Source organism: Chenopodium album, chromosome 3 (genome assembly GCF_948465745.1).
Source record: "Chenopodium album chromosome 3, dcCheAlbu1.1, whole genome shotgun sequence".
NCBI classification, from domain to species: domain Eukaryota; kingdom Viridiplantae; phylum Streptophyta; class Magnoliopsida; order Caryophyllales; family Amaranthaceae; genus Chenopodium; species Chenopodium album.
In genome coordinates, this window is record NC_137836.1 from 63,866,744 (window position 1) to 63,890,691 (window position 23,948).

Sequence of the window (23,948 nt, forward strand, 5' to 3'; positions counted from 1 at the left end):
GAGGTCTCATTATTGTGTTAATGTCAGTTCAGTGTTCACTAGGGATTATCCTTGTAATCAAATTAAAGCTCTGTAGAGGGTGAATGATTAATGAAATCTTATGCCTTCTACCAAGTGTTGCCTTACTTTTATGCTTGTTTGTTGTTAGACCTTTATAGATATTGTGCTTACTTGCATAATAGCTCCCCTCCAAACCAACTTGATGCACTAAGAACTCGTGGTTTGGATTGGACCCGCTTGTGCCCGCCTTGAAGTATCGGCCGTCACAAGCTCCGACCATCCGCACTCCATCTCCCAAATAGACGTGAGTGCTCATTTGATTTAATTTTCTGCTTGTGTTGCTTTGTGCTCGCAAGCCCCTCTTTCGTTCAATGCTAGTGTTCTTGTCGCTCAAAGGCTAGAGTGCGCCGCACGTTTTGGGGTCCAAACTCCCAGACCGTGACAGTTGGTATTTCGAATTTTTCAGAATGGTTATGGGTCGGTTTTTTGGATTTTCGATTTTTCGGGTAGTTTTGCTCAGCCCTACTTCCGATTATGTCAATTGAGTGATGATCAAAAGGTGGATATTGCCATCATGTACTTGTCCGAAGATACCAACCTTTTAGTGGCGCACCAAGCACGCAAACATCAAAGCAGGAAGAATCAAAATTAATACATGGGTGGAGTTCAAAGAAGAACTCAAAGAACAATTCTACCCCGACAACACAGAATTTGTTGCTCGAATGAAGTTAATAGAGTGCCGCAAGAAGGTTGAGTCGTTGAGAAAAAACATAAACACATGGTTGAGTCGTTGAGGGAAAACACAAACATATCTTGAATATTGGAAAAGCATGAAGATTTCAAGCCAATTTGCCAATTTATTTTTGGGGTGAGAGTGTTCTTGTAGCCATTCAATTAATAAATCGAGCACCTTCTCCCTTGCTACAAAATAAAACCCCATACGAAATTTTGTTTAACACTTGTCCCTCATATGATTCCATTCGTACTATTGGTTGTCTTGCTTTGCTCATAATTAAAAAGCAAAGAAGATAAGTTTACAAGTAGAAGTCGTAAATGTATTTTATTGGGGTACCCATTTGGGAAGAAAGGGTGAAATCTCTTTGATCTTAATTCGAAATAATTTTATGTCTCTCGTGATGTGAAATTTTTTGCAGATGTGTTTCCATTTTTTGACCCGGTTTCTTCAAATATAGTCCCTGAAAAGATTGTTCCTATGACTGATGTTGTCGACTATGATTTTGCGGAATATATTGCTGAAAATGAATAACCTTAACACATTGGTGACATGGTTGAGAGTGATAATAGTAATGAGGAAGAAGGGATGGGAGTGAGTGCTGCGCCACACACCATTTCCCAGCCATCAAGGGCGGCTGCAAGGCAGCAGCAGGTCATGCCAAGCTAGCGGCAGCAACTCTCCCACGACTTAGCAGCAGACTCCGCAGGCACTCCGCAACGAATGGTTGTTGGCCACAGGGGATGCGGACCAAGCTGTCAGGCCATCATTTCTGCTAGCAACAAGTGATCAGTCCGCTTCTTCACCCGAATCAAATTGTGAGCAAAGCTTCATTGTTCTGTAGCCAATTGATTCCAATGCCACTGAATTATTGGGTCGTGGAATGCGAGAGAAAATTCCCTCTATCAAGTTACGAGATTATGTAACACATACTATTCTTGCTCAAAGTTCATCAAAAGCATCGCCTAATACATCGTCTCCAACGTATCCGTCAGGTACTCCTTGTCGTATGGCACACTATATTCATTGTGATAATTTCTCTATACATTATCGAAAGTTTATTACAGTCATAACTACTGGTATGGAGCCCCAATATTTTAAAGAAGCAATGCGAGATGAAGTCTGGAGAAACTCAATGATAAATGAAGTAGAGGCATTAGAAAATAATGGCATGTGGACAATGGAAGATCTTTTTCCGGGAAAACGAGCTCTTAGTAGTCAAAGGGTATATAAAATAAAATATAATTCTGATGGGACTATTGAATGGCTAAAGTCAAGATTAATTAATAGTCTTTGGAAATCATCAACAGGAGGGCATCGACTACACCGAAACATTTTCTCCGGTGGCTAAAATGGTTACTGTTCGAGCTTTTTTTGCAATAACCGCTTCTAAAAATTGGGAGCTACATCAGATTAATGTTCATAATTCCTTTCTCCATGGTCAAATTGATGAGGAAGTGTACATGAAACTTTCTCCATGTTTTGAAGCCTCTCGTCTGAATAAGGTATGTCGCCTTCGAAAATCTTTGTATGGCCTAAAACAAGCACATCGATATTGTTTTACCAAACTTACGTCATCTTTGAAGGCGTATGGTTTCCTACAATCGTACTCTAATTATTTTTTGTTCACTTACATAAAGGGTGCCGTACAAATTAATGTCCTTATGTATTTGGATGATCTTATTATTTCTGGAAGTAATAATTCCTCTACTTTAAGGGCTTTCAAAGCATATCTTAGTGATTGTTTTCATATGTAAGATCTTGGTACTCTGAAATATTTTTTGGGCATTGAGGTTGCTCGTAGATCTTTGGGCTTGTTTTTGTGTCAAATAAAATATACTCTTGACATCATCTCAGAAGTAGGATTATTGGGATCAAAGCCAATTGGCTATCCTATGGAGCGGAACCACTGGCTTGGTCTAGCTAGTGGTTCACTTCTTTCTGATCCGGAACAGTATCGCAGACTTGTTAGTCGATTGATATACCTCGCCATCATGCACTAGACCAGATTTAACCTATTCGATCCATATTTTGTCACAGTTCATGCATGAACCAAGAACTGAGCACTGGCAGACAGCTTTACGAGTTGTTAGATATTTAAAGGGAACTCCGGGTCAAGGTATTTTACTACAAACAGACAGTGAATTAACCTTGCAGGGATGGTGTGATTCGGATAGGGACACATGCCCCTTGACACGTAGATCTTTGACATGGTGGCTAGTATTTTTTGGTAAGTCACATATCTCTTGGAAAACCAAAAAGCACAAGACCGTCTCTACAAGTTCTGCAGAAGCGAAATATCGTTCTATGACCACTATTACATGTGAGCTGAAGTGGTTAAAAGGACTCCTTTTGAGCCTGGGAGTGAAACATTCTAAGGTTATCAAGCTATTTTGTGATAGTCAATAAGCTTTGCACGTTGCAAAGAATCCAGTTTTCCATGAACAAACGAAATATATTGAAATTGACTGTCACTTTGCCCGAGATACTATTTCAGAAGGTTTGATTGATCCATCCTATGTTCGTACCTATGAGTAATTAGTCGATATCTTCACAAAGGCCCTCGACAAATCACAATTTGATAGATCTATTACTTGGCAAGTTGGGCGTCTTCAATCCACCTGCTCCAACTTGAGGGGGGGTGTTAGGAATTGTAGGGAATATTTCAAGCATTATCCCTAGCTTGAACCCCACTGTGATCATACACTAAAGTATGGTGGCGTCCAAAGGGAAAGAAGATAGAGCAAAAGAGTCGCCAACAAGTTTTAGGAACTTGTAAACCATTCACGAGGTGAAGGTTACATCCCTTAACGATCCAGGAGATCGTTTACTCCAATAGGTCTGGAACCATGACTGGTAGTTCGGGGATGAAGGTACAAATCCAACCTAAAAGAGATTGAACCTGCCCTAATAATAGGCCTCTACTTTATTCTGATCGTATTCATGTGCACTTTCTGACTAACATGCAATCAATAGGTTTACCCTAAACCTATTTATCTATGTTGGTTAAATATTAATGCACAAATAAAACTATTATTGGCGATCACTTGAATTATAATCAAATTAACCCTAACAAGATTATTAATTATTTTATTAAGCGTGATTACAAGTACAAATTCCCTTTAAACACGCATAAAAGACGTGATCAAGCAATAACAAATAAATATATATCAAGCAACATAATAATAATCATAACAATAATAATTATGTTAAAGCATAATAATAGCAAGATGCTAGGTACTAACAAGATTAATAACAAACCCTAGCATGTCACTAAACATCAAAGATTAAATATATAGCCCTAAAATGAATACTAGGAAAGAACATAGAAAATATCACAAAAATCATAATAAGAATATTTGATATTATAACTTTTTCCCTAAACATGGTACTAGGAAGATCAAAACACCCTAACATGACATTAGGAATCATAATAACAACCTAAACATGATTTCTATATCATAATATCAATAAAACAAATTAAAGCACTTACTTGGATGCCTCGTACCTCTTTCTAATAACAAAATACACGCGTTAGTAACTTCTAGGAAAATAAAAACAAACAATTAAATTAAATAATTGAAATAGAGATTTGGGACCAAAGCCTTAGAAATTAAAACCTTTCGCGTCTAGGGCGAAGGCAACTTCGAACTTGGCTAAGTGTTTCTTGATCTTGTGAATGCGGAATTTTGTATGAGAAAGGGGTTGGTTTAGAAAAGAGAGAGAGAATAAGCTTTAGCTTCGAGAGAGAAGAGAATTAGAGAGTTGTGAATTTTATTAGAATTGGTGATGAAAAACGGAGATTTTAGGAGGCTATTTATAGAGAAAATTAACCAAAAAGATAGAAAAACAAATCAGAGTTTCGACGAGTAAAAAAGAAGTTAGCGACAGGCGCTAACGCTAGCGCCAGGCACTAGGCATTAGCGTCAGGCGCTAATGTATGTCGTCAAGCGCTAATTAATTTTTTCACGCGTTTTCTAAACTCAAATAAAATTTAGCCGTACAGAAGGGCAAAATCGTATTTTCCTTAAAAACACTCTTTTATTCTGATTAAAAGTCAACAAAAGTCAATTTATCAATGCTAATTGAATTATGAATGAAAAGAACCTTCTAGAAGAATCTAGAAGACTAAAACCAATCCTAATTGCATTAGGAATGATAAATCCATACTAGGCCCTCCTCTAAATCATTGGGCCGCATATAAGGCTCAAACCGGGCCCAGTTTAGTAATTTGGCCATAACTTCCTCATTATTCATCGGAATTGGGCTTATAATATATCGTTGGAAAGCTCTTTTCAAGCCCCATCCAACTACACCATTATTGGACCCTTGCCATGGACCAACCAAACTTGATTGACTGTTTTTCTTAAAATAGGTTTTCAAAAACAGAGAAAAAAGAAAAGAAATTAAAATTATCTGCAACACTAAGCTTTCCACACTTTCACCTCATTCGATTATGATTCGACGTGAAAGGTACTCATCACCGGATTTGGTTTTGGGGAGGCACAAATGGGTGTCTACAGGAATATTCGAAAAATATTATCATATCATTATTATAATTATCATATATTTAGTTTCCTAGTTTATATACTATGATTATCTCAAGATAATATCTTCAATATTTTTTGATATATTTTAGGGAAACTAATGTACTCTATATGGGTAAGTCTTGCATGTGGTTAGCCACACTGTGTGGCCACATTGATTTTTAAGAGTAATATTCATTTATATGTATAGGTAACCTCATTTTTTATAAGAGTAACCCCATATTATCCATAAAAGTAACTCAAATTCATTATACGAGTGAAATCAAATAATTTAAAAATAAGTAACCCCATTTGTTCATTCGAGTAACCCCTATTATTTCGTTTTAAAAAATGAAAGAATAATCCATTTATTTTAGAGAGCAACCCCTTTTTTCCATTTAAGTAACCTACATACGTTAAGGTAATCTCATTTGCTCATCACCGTAACCCCCTATTATTTGTTTAATTGCATTGTATGTGATTATGTGAAGTGGCCACCCCATATGGCTAGCCACATATAAAACTTTGCGACTCTATATATATGATTGAATGAATGAGGATAAGCTTTCGATCCCTTAACATTTTCTACACATACAATATCTATCCATACAAAATACGCACGAGCATCCACATACACAACATGTGAAGAGTCAATAATTGTCATTTAGGCTAACTCGAACTTCAATTAAACAATTATGGTCCCTTATTATATATTATTAAAGAAAATTTGGATTTTGGTAGCTTGAATATGGGGCTAATTGAATTTTCGTGCCCGTTTAAAATTTATTTTTAAATTGGTACCTCCAAAAACACATAACTGTATATTTCAGTACCTCCGTCAAGTTCCGTTAAGTTTTTCGTTAGTGGGGCCCATTATCTAATTATTTAATAATTTAATTTATTAAAAAAAAATTATATATATAAAAAAAAACTTAAAAAATAATAAAATAAAAAAATCAGCCGCTGCAACCAGCGCCGGCTTCCGGCTGTTGGTGGTCGAATTCCCCTGGCACCGGCGCCGGCCACCCCTTCCCTTTCCCTCCCCGTTTTCCCCTTCCCGAAAACCCTAGCGCAACCACCAACATTTTCCCTCCCTTCCTCGTTCTTGGCCGCGGCACCCCACCCCCTCCTTTTCCCTTTCCCTTTCCCTCCATGTTTTCCCCTTCCCCGAAATCCTAGCGCAACCATCCACCATCTACCTTCTCTTCCTCGTTCCTGGCCGCGGCGATGTGGTGGTTTTCAGATAAGGTGGTTCGTTTTGTGGTGAAAGGTGGTTCGTTTGGGGGTTTCGGGGTTCGTGGGTGGTGGGGTGGTGGGTTTTTGGGTTCGTGGGTTGTGGGTGGTGGGTTTCGGGGCCGTGGGTGGTGGGGTTGTGGGTTTCGGGGGTTCATGGGTGGTGGGGTGTGGTGGGTTTCTGGGTTCGTGGGTGGTGGGTTTATGGGCACCCCTGCCTGGCCGCGGCGGCAGCTGTTGTGGCTAGGCTTCCTGCCTAGCCGCGGCGGCGGCAGCTGCTGTGGCGGGTGGTTTTTTTTTAATTTTTTAAGGTTTTGTTTTTTAATTTAAAAATGTTTTTTTGTTTAATAATTTAAATTATTAAATAATTAGATAATGGACCCCACTAACGGAAAACTTAACGGAACATGGACGGAGGTACTGAAAGCTACAGTTTTGTGTTTTTGGAGGTACCAATTTAAAAATAAATTTTAAACGGGTATGAAAATTCAATTAGCCCATATTCGAGGTACCAAAATTCAAAATTTTCTATTATTAAATCAAATGAATAATATAAACTTCAATTAAAGCCCACTAGTTAAACTCAACCAACACATGGTATGAAGCAAATTTGTTGCTCGAGTCCAACCCAAAATCCAAGATATATTAAGCAGCATGATAGATTTCGTATGACATCGCATGTATCATAAGATTCATAACCACTAAGCTTGACAAACCTTTGCCTAAATCATGTAGCCTTGAGTTTTGAAGTATTATTGCTTTGTGACTTTAGGACTTTAGGTGTATTACATGAGACAAGTATGTCATCTAACATGTTAATTAGACTACAATCCAAAGAAAATAAAAATTCGATCTCCCAATAAATATTATTATTTTCTTTGCATTCCAAAATTATACCACCGAGTAGTAATAATCTAATGCATGGTAGTAAATTAGCGATCAGGATTATACAAATTCTTAAATGGACCTGGTTCACACTAATTTATTGTGGACCACTAACATTAGAGAGAGTATGGTTGTTTTATTAATAAAAAAAAAAGGTCACTATAATTAAAAAAAGTTCACTATATTGAAATAAAAATCATTTTGGTAATATATAGGCCTAAGTGGTTATTTTTGTAATGAAATATTTTATATATTGATCAATATGAATAATAAAGGTCACTATGTTAAAATTAGGGTAATAGCGTCGTATTTCAAGTTCACAATATTATTAAACGTTGTAATAGTTTTAATAAAGGTTACTAGGATAAAAATAAGGTTACTATGTTAAAAATAATGGTCACTATGTTTAATATAAAGTCAGTTGCGTGTGTATAGACCTCGGGTCCACAATAATATTATTGTGGACCAGGTCCACGCAAGTCTTTTTGTCATGATTAATAATTGTGTACACAAAGTTGCAACTTTTTTTTTTTTTTCCTTTTTGCTCCTAATGTTTTAATTTACTTTGTACAAAAGAGTTTTAAATATCTATGCTTCTTTTTGTTCTTTTTCTTTTTGAGGAAGAAATATCTGAACTTCATGCTTTTGTGAAGGAAGGATCCTAGTATTTTCTCAAATCACATTCATAATATTATCACATTGCAAAAATAATAAAAATAATAATAGTCTTTTTCAGTAAAAAAAAAATTAATTATATGGGGAAGGTTTGACTGTGTGAAAGAGACCCCTCAATCATGCAATAGCTTAACTTAATAGCTCAATTTGCTATCTACCGTTGATAGTGAAAGATCTTTGGTTTACAGCTTTCAAATAATTTTGACAAATAGAGAAAAGTGGTTTACTTAATTCCTCTTTTTAATATTTGTTCTTTTTTTCAAAAACCAATATGGGATTGATTTTATAAACACTGTTGAAAAAGTTAATTTTGAGTCTATACATTCATTGAATGATGACACTTGTCATTCTTGTTGAATTTTATTTATTCCAAACATCTGGTTATAGAATTTTTGAAGTGTGTTACTTTTGTTGGTAGTCACAACTTTCAAGACCAAAGTCGCACCGACTTTTCAAATGTAACTAGCTAATTTAAGGGTTATAGTGAATCTAAGGTGTTACATGTACCCTTTCCTTCAAAAAAAAAAAAAAAAAAAAAAAGGGGGTTGCATATACCCTAGCAGCTCTCGGGGGTTTAGAAGGGTGCTTACATAGAGGCAATCACCAATTGTTCGGTCCAATAACCCAATCTGGTTTGTTCCGAAAAGAGTGCGTGACTAGACATCCCTAAAAACGTGTTGATACATACAATTTATTAATATAATTCCGTATAAAAAAAAGTTTTGAATAGTACAATATTCCGTAAAATAATTTGGTGAATCAATATATTTCATTTAATATGTAATAATAATTTATGTTCATTTTATTCGCGATAAAACAAAAATTAAGCTTAAATAGTGGAAGAATAATAAAATTTTTTTTTTGACACAAGAATAATAAATACAAAACTGAGAAAGTAAAATCAAACCAACTATGAATGAGTGCACCTAAATGTCATGGCATAATTTGCAACTGAAATTAGAGCAATGTAATTAAAGGTCAGAATTAGTATAAGGAATATTAGTTATGTAATTAATATAGCACTTATAATTATATCACTAATCATATCACTAAAATTATACTCAATGGCTAGCTTCACCCTTTTCATTTTAGTCAAGTGTAAGACTTTACTAGGAATCTCATTGTCAATTTTAAGGATTTAAAAATAACGCAATTTGAGAAATTAAATAAAAAATGACTAAATTTGAGCAGACAATATATGATCCTTATTCCGTAACAAAGGTAGACAAAAAAAACGCAAGAGCAAAGATCCTCTTATATAATTTACTCCAACATAACAACAATCCATTGAAGGAGAACATTTTCAAATTTTGACTAGATTCCATAATCTTTCTTGATGGGTGATTATTAATTCCAATGGTGACTTTTTTCTCCTCCATGCATCTACTTGCTCTTTTGGTCATAATTACTTAATTAATAATGAATTATGGTTAATAAAATTAGCTAGTGACCGAGTTGCGGTGCACTTTTAATAAGTTGCGCACACAATTAATCACATGACGCGAATGCTTTTGGACTAGCATCACCAAACTACTTGAATTGTGATGCAATAGTTGGTATCTTCTTTCCATAAATAGAAGAAAAAAAAAAAAAAAAACTAACTTTGATTGATTGATTTATAGGGTGTATTTAGCATAACTTCCACTCCATTTCGTTTTACTTTTCCACTTCATGCTTTTTGTGCTTAATTACCTCATTTTTGAAACGATTTTTAACAACTCAAGTCATGTTGTGGTATGGGTTTGTGTGCATCCAATGAATCTATTTGTGCAAATATGTAGATGACCATGAGTATTCATAGACGTGTATACGGTATTCTTGTATTAAATGAAATATATTTACGTGTGATTTTGTTAAATTTATATTGTCTTGATATTTAACTTTAAAACAAATTTCAAACTAATATATACAGTAAAATTCATGTCTGTCAGTCTCTTCTTTTTTATCATAGGTGTATAGATCTATAAAGAGCCAATTAGCGATGTAGATGAGATCCAATCTCATTTCAATGTTTTATTTACTATCACTACAGTCTACACATCTTACCTTTAAAGTTGTGTCTACCCACTAGATCGTCTATCCAATTGTATGGTTGTCGATCTTTATAAAGAACAATTGTACCCTATTACATTTTCTGCCCCTTTGACTTGAAATTACTATTTCCTCCGTCTCTTTTCTATAGATATATTTCTATTTTGGACATTTCCTGGCTTTGGTTACAAATTCTAATTACTCCATATAATTTTACACTTACCTCATATTTAACTATATTTAATGCAATTAGCTATTTCTATTTAGTACTCCGTACAACAATATTCAAATAATCCCAAATCATCTACTTGTATTCTCATTTACTAAAATATTAATCTATTCCCATTTACATAATATTTGTCTACTCTTAAAACATAAACTCGCAGGCCATTTACCTACGCCGAAAGTATTTTTCTTAATACTTGTGAAAAAAAAACCCAAACGTAAGCATAGAAAAGAAACGGATCGGAGAGAGTACCAATAAAATGTATGGTGTGAATTCAGGAGGAAAACTTGAGAATCTTTGTGCTAATTATTAATTAATTTGGTACTTTATGATCTACTGTAATCTAGAAAGATTAAATCAACGTTAATCGTGCAGATTATATTAATGCATGAACTCAACAGTGACTAAACATTAGCATATACGATTTTCAAAGTTGTACATGAGCCTTTCTTTAAGCTTAAAGTTGCGGTATTTTTGGACCTACGCTGAATTTCATACTTTTGCATCATTGACTATTCTAGTGCTAGTAAATTAAAGGTGCCACATAAATACTAATTAAGGTTTAATTGTTTAACCAATGTATGATAGTACTTAGTTCATTTTAAGAGAATATGCTTGAAGACTTGAAGTCTAGTCTAATTGTTTTGATATTTTTTTTATCCTACTTAAAGATGATCTATGTAATATAGCTTTAAAGTTAACTAGCTAAAGGTTTTCTTTTAAAAACATAAAGTAATGCATTGCAAGTAGTTGTATATTATGTATCATAATACTATAATGACATGCACACATGTATAATATTGGCTTACATGTTTTTCTTTATTATGCATATTGATTCCATTATTGTAAGTATCTAATAAATTAAATTTAGGGAATGAATAATTGTCTATTAGGAATGAAAATGACATAATTATGTTTTTTTAATTTGTTATTGAATGAAACAAGCAAGGAGACTGATTAACATATAAGACCAATGAGATATTTCACTCATCACCTCATCTATTAGCCTGTTTTTTTTTATGAAACCCTATTGATCATGTATATTATCAAACTCTCTTTCAAAATGCAATCGGCTTGTGTATTAAACAAATTAAAGAAGGGTTTATTCACTTTGATCGACGAATGCATGATAAAAAAATTCTATAACGGTTCAACATCAGAATTTTAAGTATGTCTGTTTATTGTTGAATATTTGTCCATCAATTTTGTTGAAGTTTCATTTTCTTATTTATGGACAATATCATGTCCTTTGCACTTAAATAGTTTTATTTCTCTAAATCTTAGCTTCTTAACAACTTTCTCTTTTAGATCAATTGAACAACTATCATTATTGCTTGAAAAAAAATGGCAAACAAAAAGAGATTGTACAAAATTCAGATATTTAACCAAGCTATTTAAGTAACACATCGAACAAAGGACAAATTTCAAATTAGTCATCCAACTCAAATATACACTTTAAAATTAAAAAAAAAAAAAAAACATAATGATGAATTATTTGTTGGTGAAATCCTTAATATGTTCCCTTTTTTGCCCTTTTTTGTGGCTAAAATATTTGATTACATGAAAGTTACACCTAAATGAAACACGTACATAACTTTGTTGAGCCACCATTCCACCAAATGCTACAAGATACATTGAAAATAGCAGCCATGCATATTGAAAGCTTACAAATTACAGCTTAATTAACAAATAATTTGAATGAGCTTATATTAATTAAATTAATTAAATACTAACTACCATATTAATTGGTGAGAGTTTCTCTAGGTAATCAACATGAAAGAGATCATTAGATGTTGAAAGTTTAGTCAAGTAATAAAACAAAAATAAATTACCAAACTTTGATAACAAGAATTTAAGATTGTTGAGAGTAAGATTTATTTCACTTTATAATTTTTCATATGGCTTTCAATTAACGCTTAATTCACGTACTAAAAGAATGAAAAATAAATCAAAGCTAAGATTTTTTTGGGGGGGGCAAATGATAGTTTCAATTGAAGTAAGAAGTGCTTGGTACAATTACAATAAAGTCTACATAAAAATAATTATATTTACTACTAAAATGAAATCTATCTACCCCCTATAACTTCTTGTAATGAAATTATTAACCTAGTTAGAGAAATACATGGAAAATTAAATAACAAAAGTACATTGAAATAAAATCTAGAAACATCATAAAATATACATCAAATAAATAATTTTAGCCTCCCTATATTTTCTCCTCCATTTTTTCCAAACACATCCATGTCACCTTTTGTTTCCTTTTATTGCTCCCTTTATATTCCATTTGTGATTAATGGACCCACCAACATTTTTTATGCATCATCTTTCATCAACATAGCATATATAGTGTGGACACCCAAGATACTTAGCATGCACCTTCTTCACGTGGCGCATTGCCATTGGTCGCTTTCCCATTAATTTCCTTAACAATATTGTTATCACCCTCATTATTATTATTGTTGTTGTTCACCTCAACCATCTCCTCTACAATAACTTCAATAGCTTCAGCTGGCCTATTTTGTTGCTCATTTTGCTCAATTTTCTCAACTTTTCCAAGCTTTATATCAACAGCTAACTCTTGAAGTTGCATGATATCTGTTTCTTTTATCATGAGATCTCCATTGTTGTTGTTTAGCTTCTTCTTTGAATCCTTGTATATGATGTATAGTATCATTTGTACAATCCCAAAGGCAAACCCAAGGATGTTCGGCAACTGCAATAGATAACAACATTTCAAATAAACATCAGCTGTCACATTACTAGTTCAAATTATATAATATATTATATATATTTATATATATGTTGTTAACGTGATAATCAATTCTAGATGTTAAGAGTACTAAAACGGGAAAATATCATTAGATTGGATAAAGTTACTTACAGCAATGTAGAAGTCCTTAATGAGTAATCCATAAAAGAACCACATAATCGCACAAAGTGTGAGGGAAAATGATAGCCAAAATGGCATGAATTCTACACTCTTTGTCTTTATCACCATTCTCTGCAATTATTTCCATCAAAAGAAACATTATCAATCAATATTCAATTATCATGCATGCCTTAGATTTTTTTTTTTTTTTTTTTTTTGGTAGTGAATAAAAATTACGTACCATAACACTAAGAGGAGCAGCAAAGACACAAACGGAGAAGATGCCACAAATCCATCCAACAACGCTTTCACGCATACCGCCTTTTGACAACATGTTGTGCTCATCCAATCCATGAACAAACACCATGGTTGTAAGCACTATAAGCCCAAAAAACCCTACATTGAATAGTCCCAACAACTTGAATGTGTACACCTATACAAAATAAACCATTCATTAGAAAATGTTACAATTTTTGTAACTCGTGATACTCCCTCTGTCTCAAAAAATTTCATATTGTTACAGAACTTTTAGACACAGAGTCAGTATTTCATATGAATAAGATCGAGAATGAATTTGTGTAAGTACCTTGGCTTTTTTAGGAGCGTAAATGAGGTAGATAATGAGATAGGAGCCTTCAATAGCACAACCAATGGTGTTGATAGTAATGATCATAAAACCATTCTTTTCCTTAATGAAGGCATAGTACAACAATAGCATGGCACTAAATAGTGCAACTGAATAAGGTATGGATTGAAACCCTAGTGTTGATTTCTTCTTGAATATCCTCCAAAATGTTGGCCTATATATACCCAAAAAAAACAAATAACATTAATCAAATATAATAAATAAACCAAGTTATATATAGTACAACATATATACTAATAAACATTATACTACTCCTTCCGTCTAGATTCATTAGTTACACTGTAGTCAGTTCTGACAATGATCGATTACAGTGTGAATCAACGTGACTATTAATTCTCGACAGAGTGAGTTGAGAGACGGGAGGACTTACAATGGAGCCAAGTAGACCCCAAAGGAAACAATGTTTCCAAGGATGCCAAAAAGAACGGTTAATTCATGGAGTTGAGCAGCTGAGAATGCCATTTCAATAAGCTCAACCTTAGCTCCTTTTCTAATTAATGTGATTAGTGAATAATAATTGTAATTAAGAAGAGGAGCTAAGGAGAGAAAAACTAGCTTAAAAAGCTAGAGAGAGAAAGATCTAGAGAGAGAAGAGCTTATTATGGCAACTGCGGCAAGAAAGAGTATGGAAGCATTGGTATTTATAGGAAGAATGACAAACGTATTGATGGCGTGTAAAAGAGAGAAAATGGAGAAATGTTTTTTTCTTTTCTTTTTTTAATAATTGAATTTATTTAGTTATTAATACTTTAAAGCAATTTATATTTTGTTGTATAGTAATGCAAAACAGCTCAACTAGCATGCATTAGCAATTAGCATTACATGGTAATTATTGTTGATTGTTTAACTTAACTTTTGATTGGTTTTATTAACTTTGCTTGCTCAACTAGCTTATGTTATTTAGCAACTTTCTCACGGAGGTTCCACGAATGATAGAGCTGCTTAGTGGGTAATTCATCGTTTTACCTATATGCTAGGCATAGTTAATTAGTATTGAATGTAACTACGTTAGATTACACTTTTTGATTTGTAAGTAGATGTTGTCACGTTGAAAAAGTAATTACCAATTGAGTAAAATAATTTAATGACTTATGATATATCTACTTGGTGGTAATTTTATCATTTTACTTGTACATCGCCGGTATATATATGCTAGGCATAATTAGTATTGAATGTAACTAGTATGGAATGTAACTGAATTGTATTGCACTATTTCGTTTTCTGAATAAGTATTGTCACGCGGTCACGTTAAATAAGTGATTACCGAATGGGCAGAATAACGGTTTTATTAGAGACAAGCATTTTCTTTCTAGGCTGTAAGCAATCGAACCGTAAGCAATAGGAGAAGTAAACGTACCAATCAAATACAGCTTCGTACTTTTAAAAATAAATTGACACTAGCTTTAATTGTAGTCCCTTGATTTAATTTTAATTTGTTACTATAGCTCCTTTAATTTTCTCGAGCATATGTTCTACGGTTTACGAACTCTCACTTTTAAGCGAGTTGATATTTGAGCTTGGACCAACAACACAGCTAGCACCTACTAACTTGTAATTCGGGTCTCCCAAAAACAAATAAAAATAAAAATATCTCCCAATATATTTTTAACGAACTCATAATAATTCTTCATTTATTTGTTGTATTTTGGTAGATTGGTATAACTTTATGGCTATATATAGCTGTCTTTTTTTAAAAAAAATAATAATAATAAATTAAATTGTTGCAAAATTAACTTTTTCTTCTATTACAATAATTTTTTTTTTTCAAGAATTTGAAATCATTTCCCTTTTATTAGAACTTATTATATATGAGTATACAATAAAACTTATTCGTAAACCCATTACAACTTTGTGAACATATGTAGCAGAATTAATTTTCTCTGGTCTTTTGATATTTGAACTCAGAGAGTTTTTATGTGAATGTATCAAAACTTATTTTTATAATTATATCGTAATTGTATTTGTCTAATTTATTTCTGAACTTATGTTTGTGGAAATTTATACTAACACTAATAAGACAATAAAAATTAAACACCATATTATATACTTAATCCGTTAATTAGAAACGTGCATGGTAGATTTTTCTGGCCTTTTATATATTAGAAGGATTAGAATTTAGAATGACAAAATAGAATCATACAATGTTAGAATGTAAGAATACACCGGCCAAAACCATTTGATGTACTTAATAACTATTTTAAAGTTAGAAGGATCTACTATACTTGTAATTCAATTAATTTAGAATGTTATGTTCCCCTATATTTTGTATTATCTATTTATATGACTAGTACCCCAAATATTATTAGTTACTAGAGTGATTACGTGTATTAGCATAGATATTTTCAATTTATATAGAAAAATAACTTTGATAATCAAACCATTATACATCGTACTCTGTACTTCTAATCTTCTACTACTGTAATTGAGCAGAGAACTAAATTTAGGACTTCGAGTACCATTTTTTTTTTTTTTTTTTGAAGCTGAATATGAATATTCAAAGTGATAATTATTTTCTTTAATTGTATCTTGGATATAAATTTATTTCAAAGGAAATACACTAAAACATTTTATGAAAAAGTATATTTCTTGAAAGAAATTAGAATAATTTTGTATATAAAAAACAATGGAATCTGAAAAGTTGGGACACAGGGCCACAAGGCAGGGCACAAAAGAAACAAGAAGCAGGGTGTTTTGTAATTTGACAGCTAGCTTTCTCAGAGGTTATTGGACTTGAAAGAAAGAATGGGCTAATTGCTCAACTTCAGTAACTAACCACTGATTTATTTACTGTATTTTTATTTAATTGAAGGGAACCACTGATTAATTTCATTTATTTAATTCAATCGAAATTACAGTTTTTTTTATAAAGGAAATCGAAATTACAATCAAATGTATTTAATTAATGAGATCCCTGAACCATTTTTTTTTTTTTTTTAAGGGAATCAATCCATTCACTTCTTCGATTACTACCCCAAGCCGACTTTCTTATTTTTCGGAGATGAAACCAGACAACATCATAAATATCAAGTATTATTTGATCTAATTTTAAGGACTCTATATTCTACTCCATATTAATTAAATGCAAGTCCATGCAACATCTTATCCTTTTCCCCCATTTTTAAAGAACCTTGCCTGTAAAGAACCTTGCCTGTTAACAAGAGCACAAACTTTAAGTGCAATAAACAACACAAACTTTGGAGGTTAGGTGCGATAATTAACATAAATGATTTCCGTTGCCGAAAATTTCACTAGATTGCGACAATTGTCAAAAAATAAAATTAACCCCTTCCCTTCACGTGTCTACTATAGTACTATATACTCCCTCCATTTTTAAATACTTCCTTCACTTTCCTTTTCCGCCCGTTTTTAAATACTTGCTCCATTTCCTTTTTTGAAAATCTTTTACAATATTTAATTCATTTCTTACACTTGGTAGACCCAACATACTTCTCTCTCCTCCTATTCTTCCACTACTTTTGCTTTTTACAATTTTTTATTTTCTCAACTACCCCACTACCTCCATATTTTATTACTTTCTCCAATTTCTCCTAAAATTTCGCGCATGAAGAAATGGAGCAAGTATTTAAAAACGGAGTGAGTATAATCTTTGTGATTGGGATTTGTCCAAAACTATCACACCAAACCTAAAATTACCCATAAGTCAATCAAAATAATCATACAAAACCCTAATATGCATGTCTTCTCCATTATTTGTATCAAAACTTACTAAGGGTCTGTTTTGATTGAGCTAAACTGAACTGAATTTATTGGAGCTGAAATGAACTGAATTGAACTGAATATTTTATGAGAGAAGGAAATTAAAAACTGAACTGAACTGAATATTTTATGAGAGAAGGAAATTAAGAACTGAACTGGACCTGAACTGAACTTAATAGAGCTAAGCTAAGCTGAACTGAACTGAACTGAAAATAATCTGAAGAGAACAGGTCTTGAAGGAAAGAATGGAGTCTTTGTCTTCGACCTTCAACTTAGTCTTCAAAGAATATATTCTTTGGCCTATATATATATATATATTATGGTAACTTACCATCACCTAATTCATAGAGCATAATCGATTATCAAGTTTAGTGAATGTAGAAGTAATTTAAATTTCATTGAAAAAAAAATGGCCAGAGACCATAAATCATTTATGTCATTTACCACACCCAATTCCCAAAATTTGTGTTGTTTATTGTTCCACTTAAAGTTCGTGAGGTTGAACGCACCCAAGCAATAATTTGTGTTATTCTATCCAATATTGCCAAAATTAAAAATAACTATAAAGGCCGGGCCAAATTAAAGCGATATAATACTACTGTATAATACTAGTACAATCAAGTATGCCATGCATGAACTCAAACACTTCTTGCTAGCTACCCAATCTTACATAAACCTTGCTTTAGTTTCACAATTTAAATAATAAAATAATTATAACAAGCACATTTGCAACACGGTTTAAGGGACTGTTCTCTTACGTTCAAATTCAGTTCAGTTCAGTTCAGTTCAGCTCAATTCAGTTCAGTTCAGTTCAACTCCTAATTTCCTTCTCTTATAAAATATTCAGTTCAGTTCAGTTCAGTTCAGTTCAGTTCAACTCAGTTCAATTCAGTTCAGTTCAGCTCAATTCAGTTCAGTTCAGTTCAGTTGAGTTCAGTCAATGAGAACAGACCCTAAATTAATTTTTTTTTTTATAATTAGTTTTATGGAAAAAGAGGTTACTCTTATTAACGTATACTTGTATAAGTATTATATATTTAATTCTCAAAATAAAAAAGAATTTACTCGAACCAACCGATATTTAATTTTTTTTTTTATGATTAATTGATAATACTCATATAATGAATCACAAACCAAATATGGTCACACACACCATACATTTTTCAATAATCTTCCTCTCAAGATTTTTTGGAAAGGTGGAGAGAGTAGTGCACCATGTATCCAACTTCTAAAGGAATTGGAGATTAGAGGATTAGGATTTGAACTAGTCATTTATTTATTTGAATAATGTTGAAGCCAATATTTAATTTAATTGTTATTCTCATTCTAATAATTGAGTTTGAAAGAATTGGACTTCAAAATAAGAAAGGGAAATATGAAATCACCACTTTAAAACTTATAATGGCCACATCAAAATGCATGGCACCATCACAATTACTAATGGACGACGCAACCCTAGCCTCCCTACTAATGGACGACGCAACCCTAGCCTCTTGTAATATTATCTCTCTAATATCTCAAACAAAATTCTGAAAATACAACCTTTAATTAGCTAGAATTTTTATAAACACATATTATATTTTCATTCACACATGTCTTAATCGATATGAGCACTCGTTTGTACACAAACACTAACAAGAAAATTCTAATTTTTACCATATTATTCAAATCATGATATATTTGGTGTGCACATAAAAGCCCTTACTAAAATGGTTATTGTAGATATTTTTTGTAATTAGAAGTACATATTGCACCTTTAGACCTAATTTTATATTTTCAAATTAAAGTCATGTTAAGATATTTTATATATTACTTATGTTCTTATTATGTGCAACAAAGTTATATTTTATGTCTCACAAATAATACTTATTGTTGCACATAATAAGAAACAAAAGTAGTATTTTAAATTAACTTACTAGAGAATATTGTTCAAGGAAATGTATAGTATAACGCTTGAATATGCGTTTCTCGGTAGCCATACTACATAGAAGCTACGGCTTGGGTGCAGTGATTACTAAATCGTGCTTTGTTTTCTAAAACAGCAATTTAAGAATGAATATGATTCTAAATAACTAATTATAAAGTAACACTTTTCAGGGCTTGACTTAGTCTTGAAATTACTCAAATTAGTCAAGTGTTTGAGAAAATAAATAGTGACTATTTCATTAACTAGGTTCTTTGATGGTGATTTTTGTACGTGAAGTATATAGTAGGGATTGAATTGAAGCAAACTCTTGATTTTTCATATTGAAATTAAATGGTAGAGATGATGTTGATTGTGGCTATTGGTTAAAAATGATCAATAGAGTGGGGCCATGGTGGAGTAAGACATGGCAAAAGAAGATTATCAAAGAGGAAAATATAGGAACGAAAAATCATGTGTGGTTTATTGATTTTAAGTAGCTGTTAGGTTATTATTTTTTTGTTTGTTTATGGGATTATTGGACAAAACATACCCTAACAGTGTTGTTGATAATAAACGGTGTTAATGATAATTACGATTGACTATGAGACGAATTTAATTTATGAAGAGGTAACCAAGGTCGCATTATGTACAAGATATAAGTATATATAACTTGTAGCATAACTGCATAAGAACATTTCATGCCAAGATTTGTTTCACATGATATTTATAGAAATCATATTCAAATTAATTTATCTAATTATTTTTCTCTATTTAATTAAGTTTTGGTGAATTTAGCTTACAAGTTTAATTGAAAAAATGACAGACAATAAACCAACTACTTAGCTATCAAATTGTGATTTTAAATGCAAAATAATACATTTAAAGTAAACCAGGTAAGTTTGTATTTGTATCACGTGTAATACTATAATATGATGCATACTTCATAATAGTGAATTAGTGATATAAGATGATGATTGAATCATACACTCGCACTAAAAGTCATTTTTTTTTTCTATATTTACGTAACGAAATTAACATTGTCAAAGCATATTATTATTAGTAATATTATTATATGCAATAAAAAAGTACGAATTATATAGAAAATAGAAAGAAGAAAGAAAGGAGAAGCCCATAATATAGTTTCGGCCTTTGGGGGTGGCTCAATGCCTCAATGGTAAGGCTAAAGACAGAATAATATCTGTTATTCGGCGCAGTCAGGCCATTTCATTGTTATACCAAACTATTTTTCACATTTCTCTTTTTTATTTTTTTGAAACATGAAAAGAAAAAAAAGTTGATAATAATTTGTAGTGACGTAAAGTATGAAAGCATGGACTAGAGAGAGACAAGGAAGAGCAAAGCAAGGCAGAAGAGTTGTGTACGGTTATTACTTTACTTTTTATTGATTTCTTTTTCTTTTTTTCCTTTATTTTATGTCTCTTCTTAATTGAGTAATCATAGTCCATGACCATGCACGTGACTCATAATATTAGACCGTTATGTTTAAATTGCTTAACCTTTTAAATTTTGCCTTACCAAAAATGTGATGTTTTGCCATGACTTATATTAGCTTGATTAGCAAACATGATTAAAGTTGAAGTGGTTCATGTTTTCGGGAGAGAAATTTATGCAGCAAATTGACTAGTTAATTAAGGAAGGATGACTCAATTAGATAAAATCAACCTTTCTTTCAAAAAAAAAATAAATAAATAAAAAAGATAAAAATAACATTTTGCTTTACCTTTAATTTAAATAAATAATATGTTATTTTGTCTAAACTTGATAAGAAAAGGTTAAAGTAGGTCATGTTTTACTGGAAAAATTTATATAGCAAACTGACTAGCTAATCAAGAAATTGTTAGACTTAAACATAATAACCTTTTTAAAATTGAAGTACCTTGGGACCTTGGTAAATATCTTACATAAAACCGAATATTAGAGGTGTGAATTTAATTTCCCCGTTTTGTTCCTCCATAGTGTAGTTTTTTTGTTCTTTTTCCTTGTACTATTTTATGTTTTATTTGGAGTTGTTCCACAATAAATATCATAAAAAAAGAAAATTATACATTATTTTTAATTTCTATATGTCCATGGCCAAATTATATTATGTTTTATGAAACTTCAATAATTATTTCTCACATTATATTTTTTGAAATTGTGAAGGCACTTTCTTGTTGAAGTTGTAGTAATGTGGTTTGTTTGCTAGTTGCTGCAAGATATTTAAGCTAAAAGCACAACTTGATTAGCTAGCTACTACTATAAAAATGGAGCTCAATATATACGAGCATATACATTATTACATTCCCTCTATTTTTCTTTATAAGCGTATCATGTTTAATTTTTCTCTATCAATATGCTTTTTGATAATTTATCATTATTATTAATGTATAAATTAAATGTAATTGTTATTGCAAAAAAAAAAAGTTATTGAATTAATAAATTAACAATACGTATATTCATAACGTTAACATTTTACTTGTATGATATTTACGAATAGAAAATAAAAACTATTTTAGAATATTGGTTAAGTTAAGCATTAACATGTATCACTTTATTAAAGTGATGCATTTATTTTATATCAAAACAAGTACATGACTATTTTAAAAGATATTTACTTCCTCCGTCCTTAAATTACATTTCTAGTTCTAACATTTATTTCTCACGTAATAGAGACAAGTAGAAATGCTAAAAGTAGAAATGTAATTTAGAAACGAGGGGACTAATAAACATTTTTATTGGCCCGGAGAATTTGAGTGGTGCGTGTAACTTTGCTTTGTTTGGTGCAAAACTTTTTGTAGTGACTGGTTTAAGTCTCTCTCCGTTTTAAAATACTTGCTCCATTTCTCTATGCGCGGAGTTTTAGGAGAAAATTGGAGAAAGTAATAAAATATGGAGGTAGTGTGGTTAGTGGTAGAATAAAAAATTATAAAAAGCAAAAGGTGAGAGAATTGGAGGAGAGAAAATATATGTTGGGACCACTAGGTGAGAGAAATTATTAAATATTGTAAAAACTTTCCAAATAAGGAAATGAAGCAAGTAATTAAAAACGGTTGCAAATGAAAAGTGGAGCAAGTAATTAAAAACGGAGTGAGTATTTGATTTTCGCTTTTTTTTTTGTTGTCGTTGTTGTGGCTGGCCTGGCTGGCCTGCTACTCTGCTAGCTAGGTATGGTTTTTTTTTTTTTTTTTTTTTTTTTTTTTTAATTTTTTTTTATATATATATATATATATATATATATATATATATTTTAATAATATTTTCTTCTAGATTGTGGGTTATGCCTTGGGGTGTTTATTGAGCGAGTCGATCACGAGCTGAAAGGTGTTCGACTCGACTCGAATTTTTTTTTTACATGTGCTCAACTCGTGCTCACTAAAGTTTTGAGCCAATAAAACCTGCTCGACTCGTGCTCATGAAAGTTTCGAGTTATTCGAATCGAGTCGAGTAGCTAATGATCGGCTCGTTTAAGTTTGACCCATTTATAATTATATACCTTTATTTTTTTTGTTAACTTTATATTGTTATCTTTTTAGTAATATATTTATTACTGGATTACTCTATCTTTTTTGATAATATAAATTAACATTTATTAAGTGTCAAATTTGTTTAAACATAGTAACTTTGTTTGTAAATTCTATAATAATAAAATATATTCGAGTTGTTGACGAGCTTATCGAGTCGAGTTAGAGCTTACTCAACTTGTGCTTGTAAACATCTCGAGTCGAGTCAAACTCGAGTGAAATTTTGACTGAGTCAAGTTCAAGTTGTTTGCAAGCTGCTCAACTAAATTAGCATCCCTAGTTATATATGCCCCTACTCTCTTGTTAACATTCAAGACTTTGATTACTTAGTGTCCTTAATTTAATACGCAATATATAATTTAGGCAACCAATTAAACATGACTTTTATGTTGTTCTACTACTAAGGCAGCAGCCAAGTGAATCCATGGTAAAAATTAGGAAAAATTAGAAAATAACACCCAAAAAAAACTCAAATTTTGATTATAACACCACAATTAAAAAAAAAAACTTTTATTATAACATCACAAAATAATCCCAAAAATTGATTTCACCACCACTTAATGGTTTTTTTTAATGACATTCGTTAATGGGGTCCTAGAAGACACGTGTCAAGTAACTAGAGGTTTAAATAAATTAATAATAAAAAAACCCAACCCATAACCCAGCCAACACACCGCCCTCCACCAGCCCAAGCCGCGATTGCCGCAAGTATCCCCTACTCCCACACCGTCGAAAACCACCCCTTCAACCGCCGCTCCACCTCTTCTCCCCTTCCCCCTCTCCAAATCCACCCCAAGCGCTTTAAACTACCGCAAAACCCATACCTAACCGCCGCAAAATCCACCACCATTTCTCAAAGCGCCGCAAAATCTACACTCGTTCCCCATTTCCGCAAAATCGGCAGCTGAAATCGACACATCGAGGGATGTCATGGTCGATTTCGTCCGTTTTGAGGGTGAAAGGTAAGGAAAGATGGTTTT

The 23,948-nt window shown here is 32.2% G+C and overlaps 1 protein-coding gene across 1 annotated transcript; it reads right to left on the bottom strand.

Annotated features, from left to right (window-relative positions):
* Positions 1-12,320: 12,320 nt before the first annotated feature.
* Positions 12,321-14,433, bottom strand: LOC145614655 (bidirectional sugar transporter SWEET9-like). The gene is made up of 5 exons (XM_081669726.1): positions 14,195-14,433; positions 13,765-13,978; positions 13,420-13,611; positions 13,191-13,310; positions 12,321-13,022 (listed from the first exon to the last, which is right to left on the bottom strand). The coding sequence occupies exons 1-5, from the start codon at positions 14,284-14,286 to the stop codon at positions 12,675-12,677; spliced, it is 966 nt and encodes a 321-aa protein (XP_081525852.1). The 5' UTR covers positions 14,287-14,433; the 3' UTR covers positions 12,321-12,674.
* Between the last annotated feature and the right edge of the window lie 9,515 nt (positions 14,434-23,948).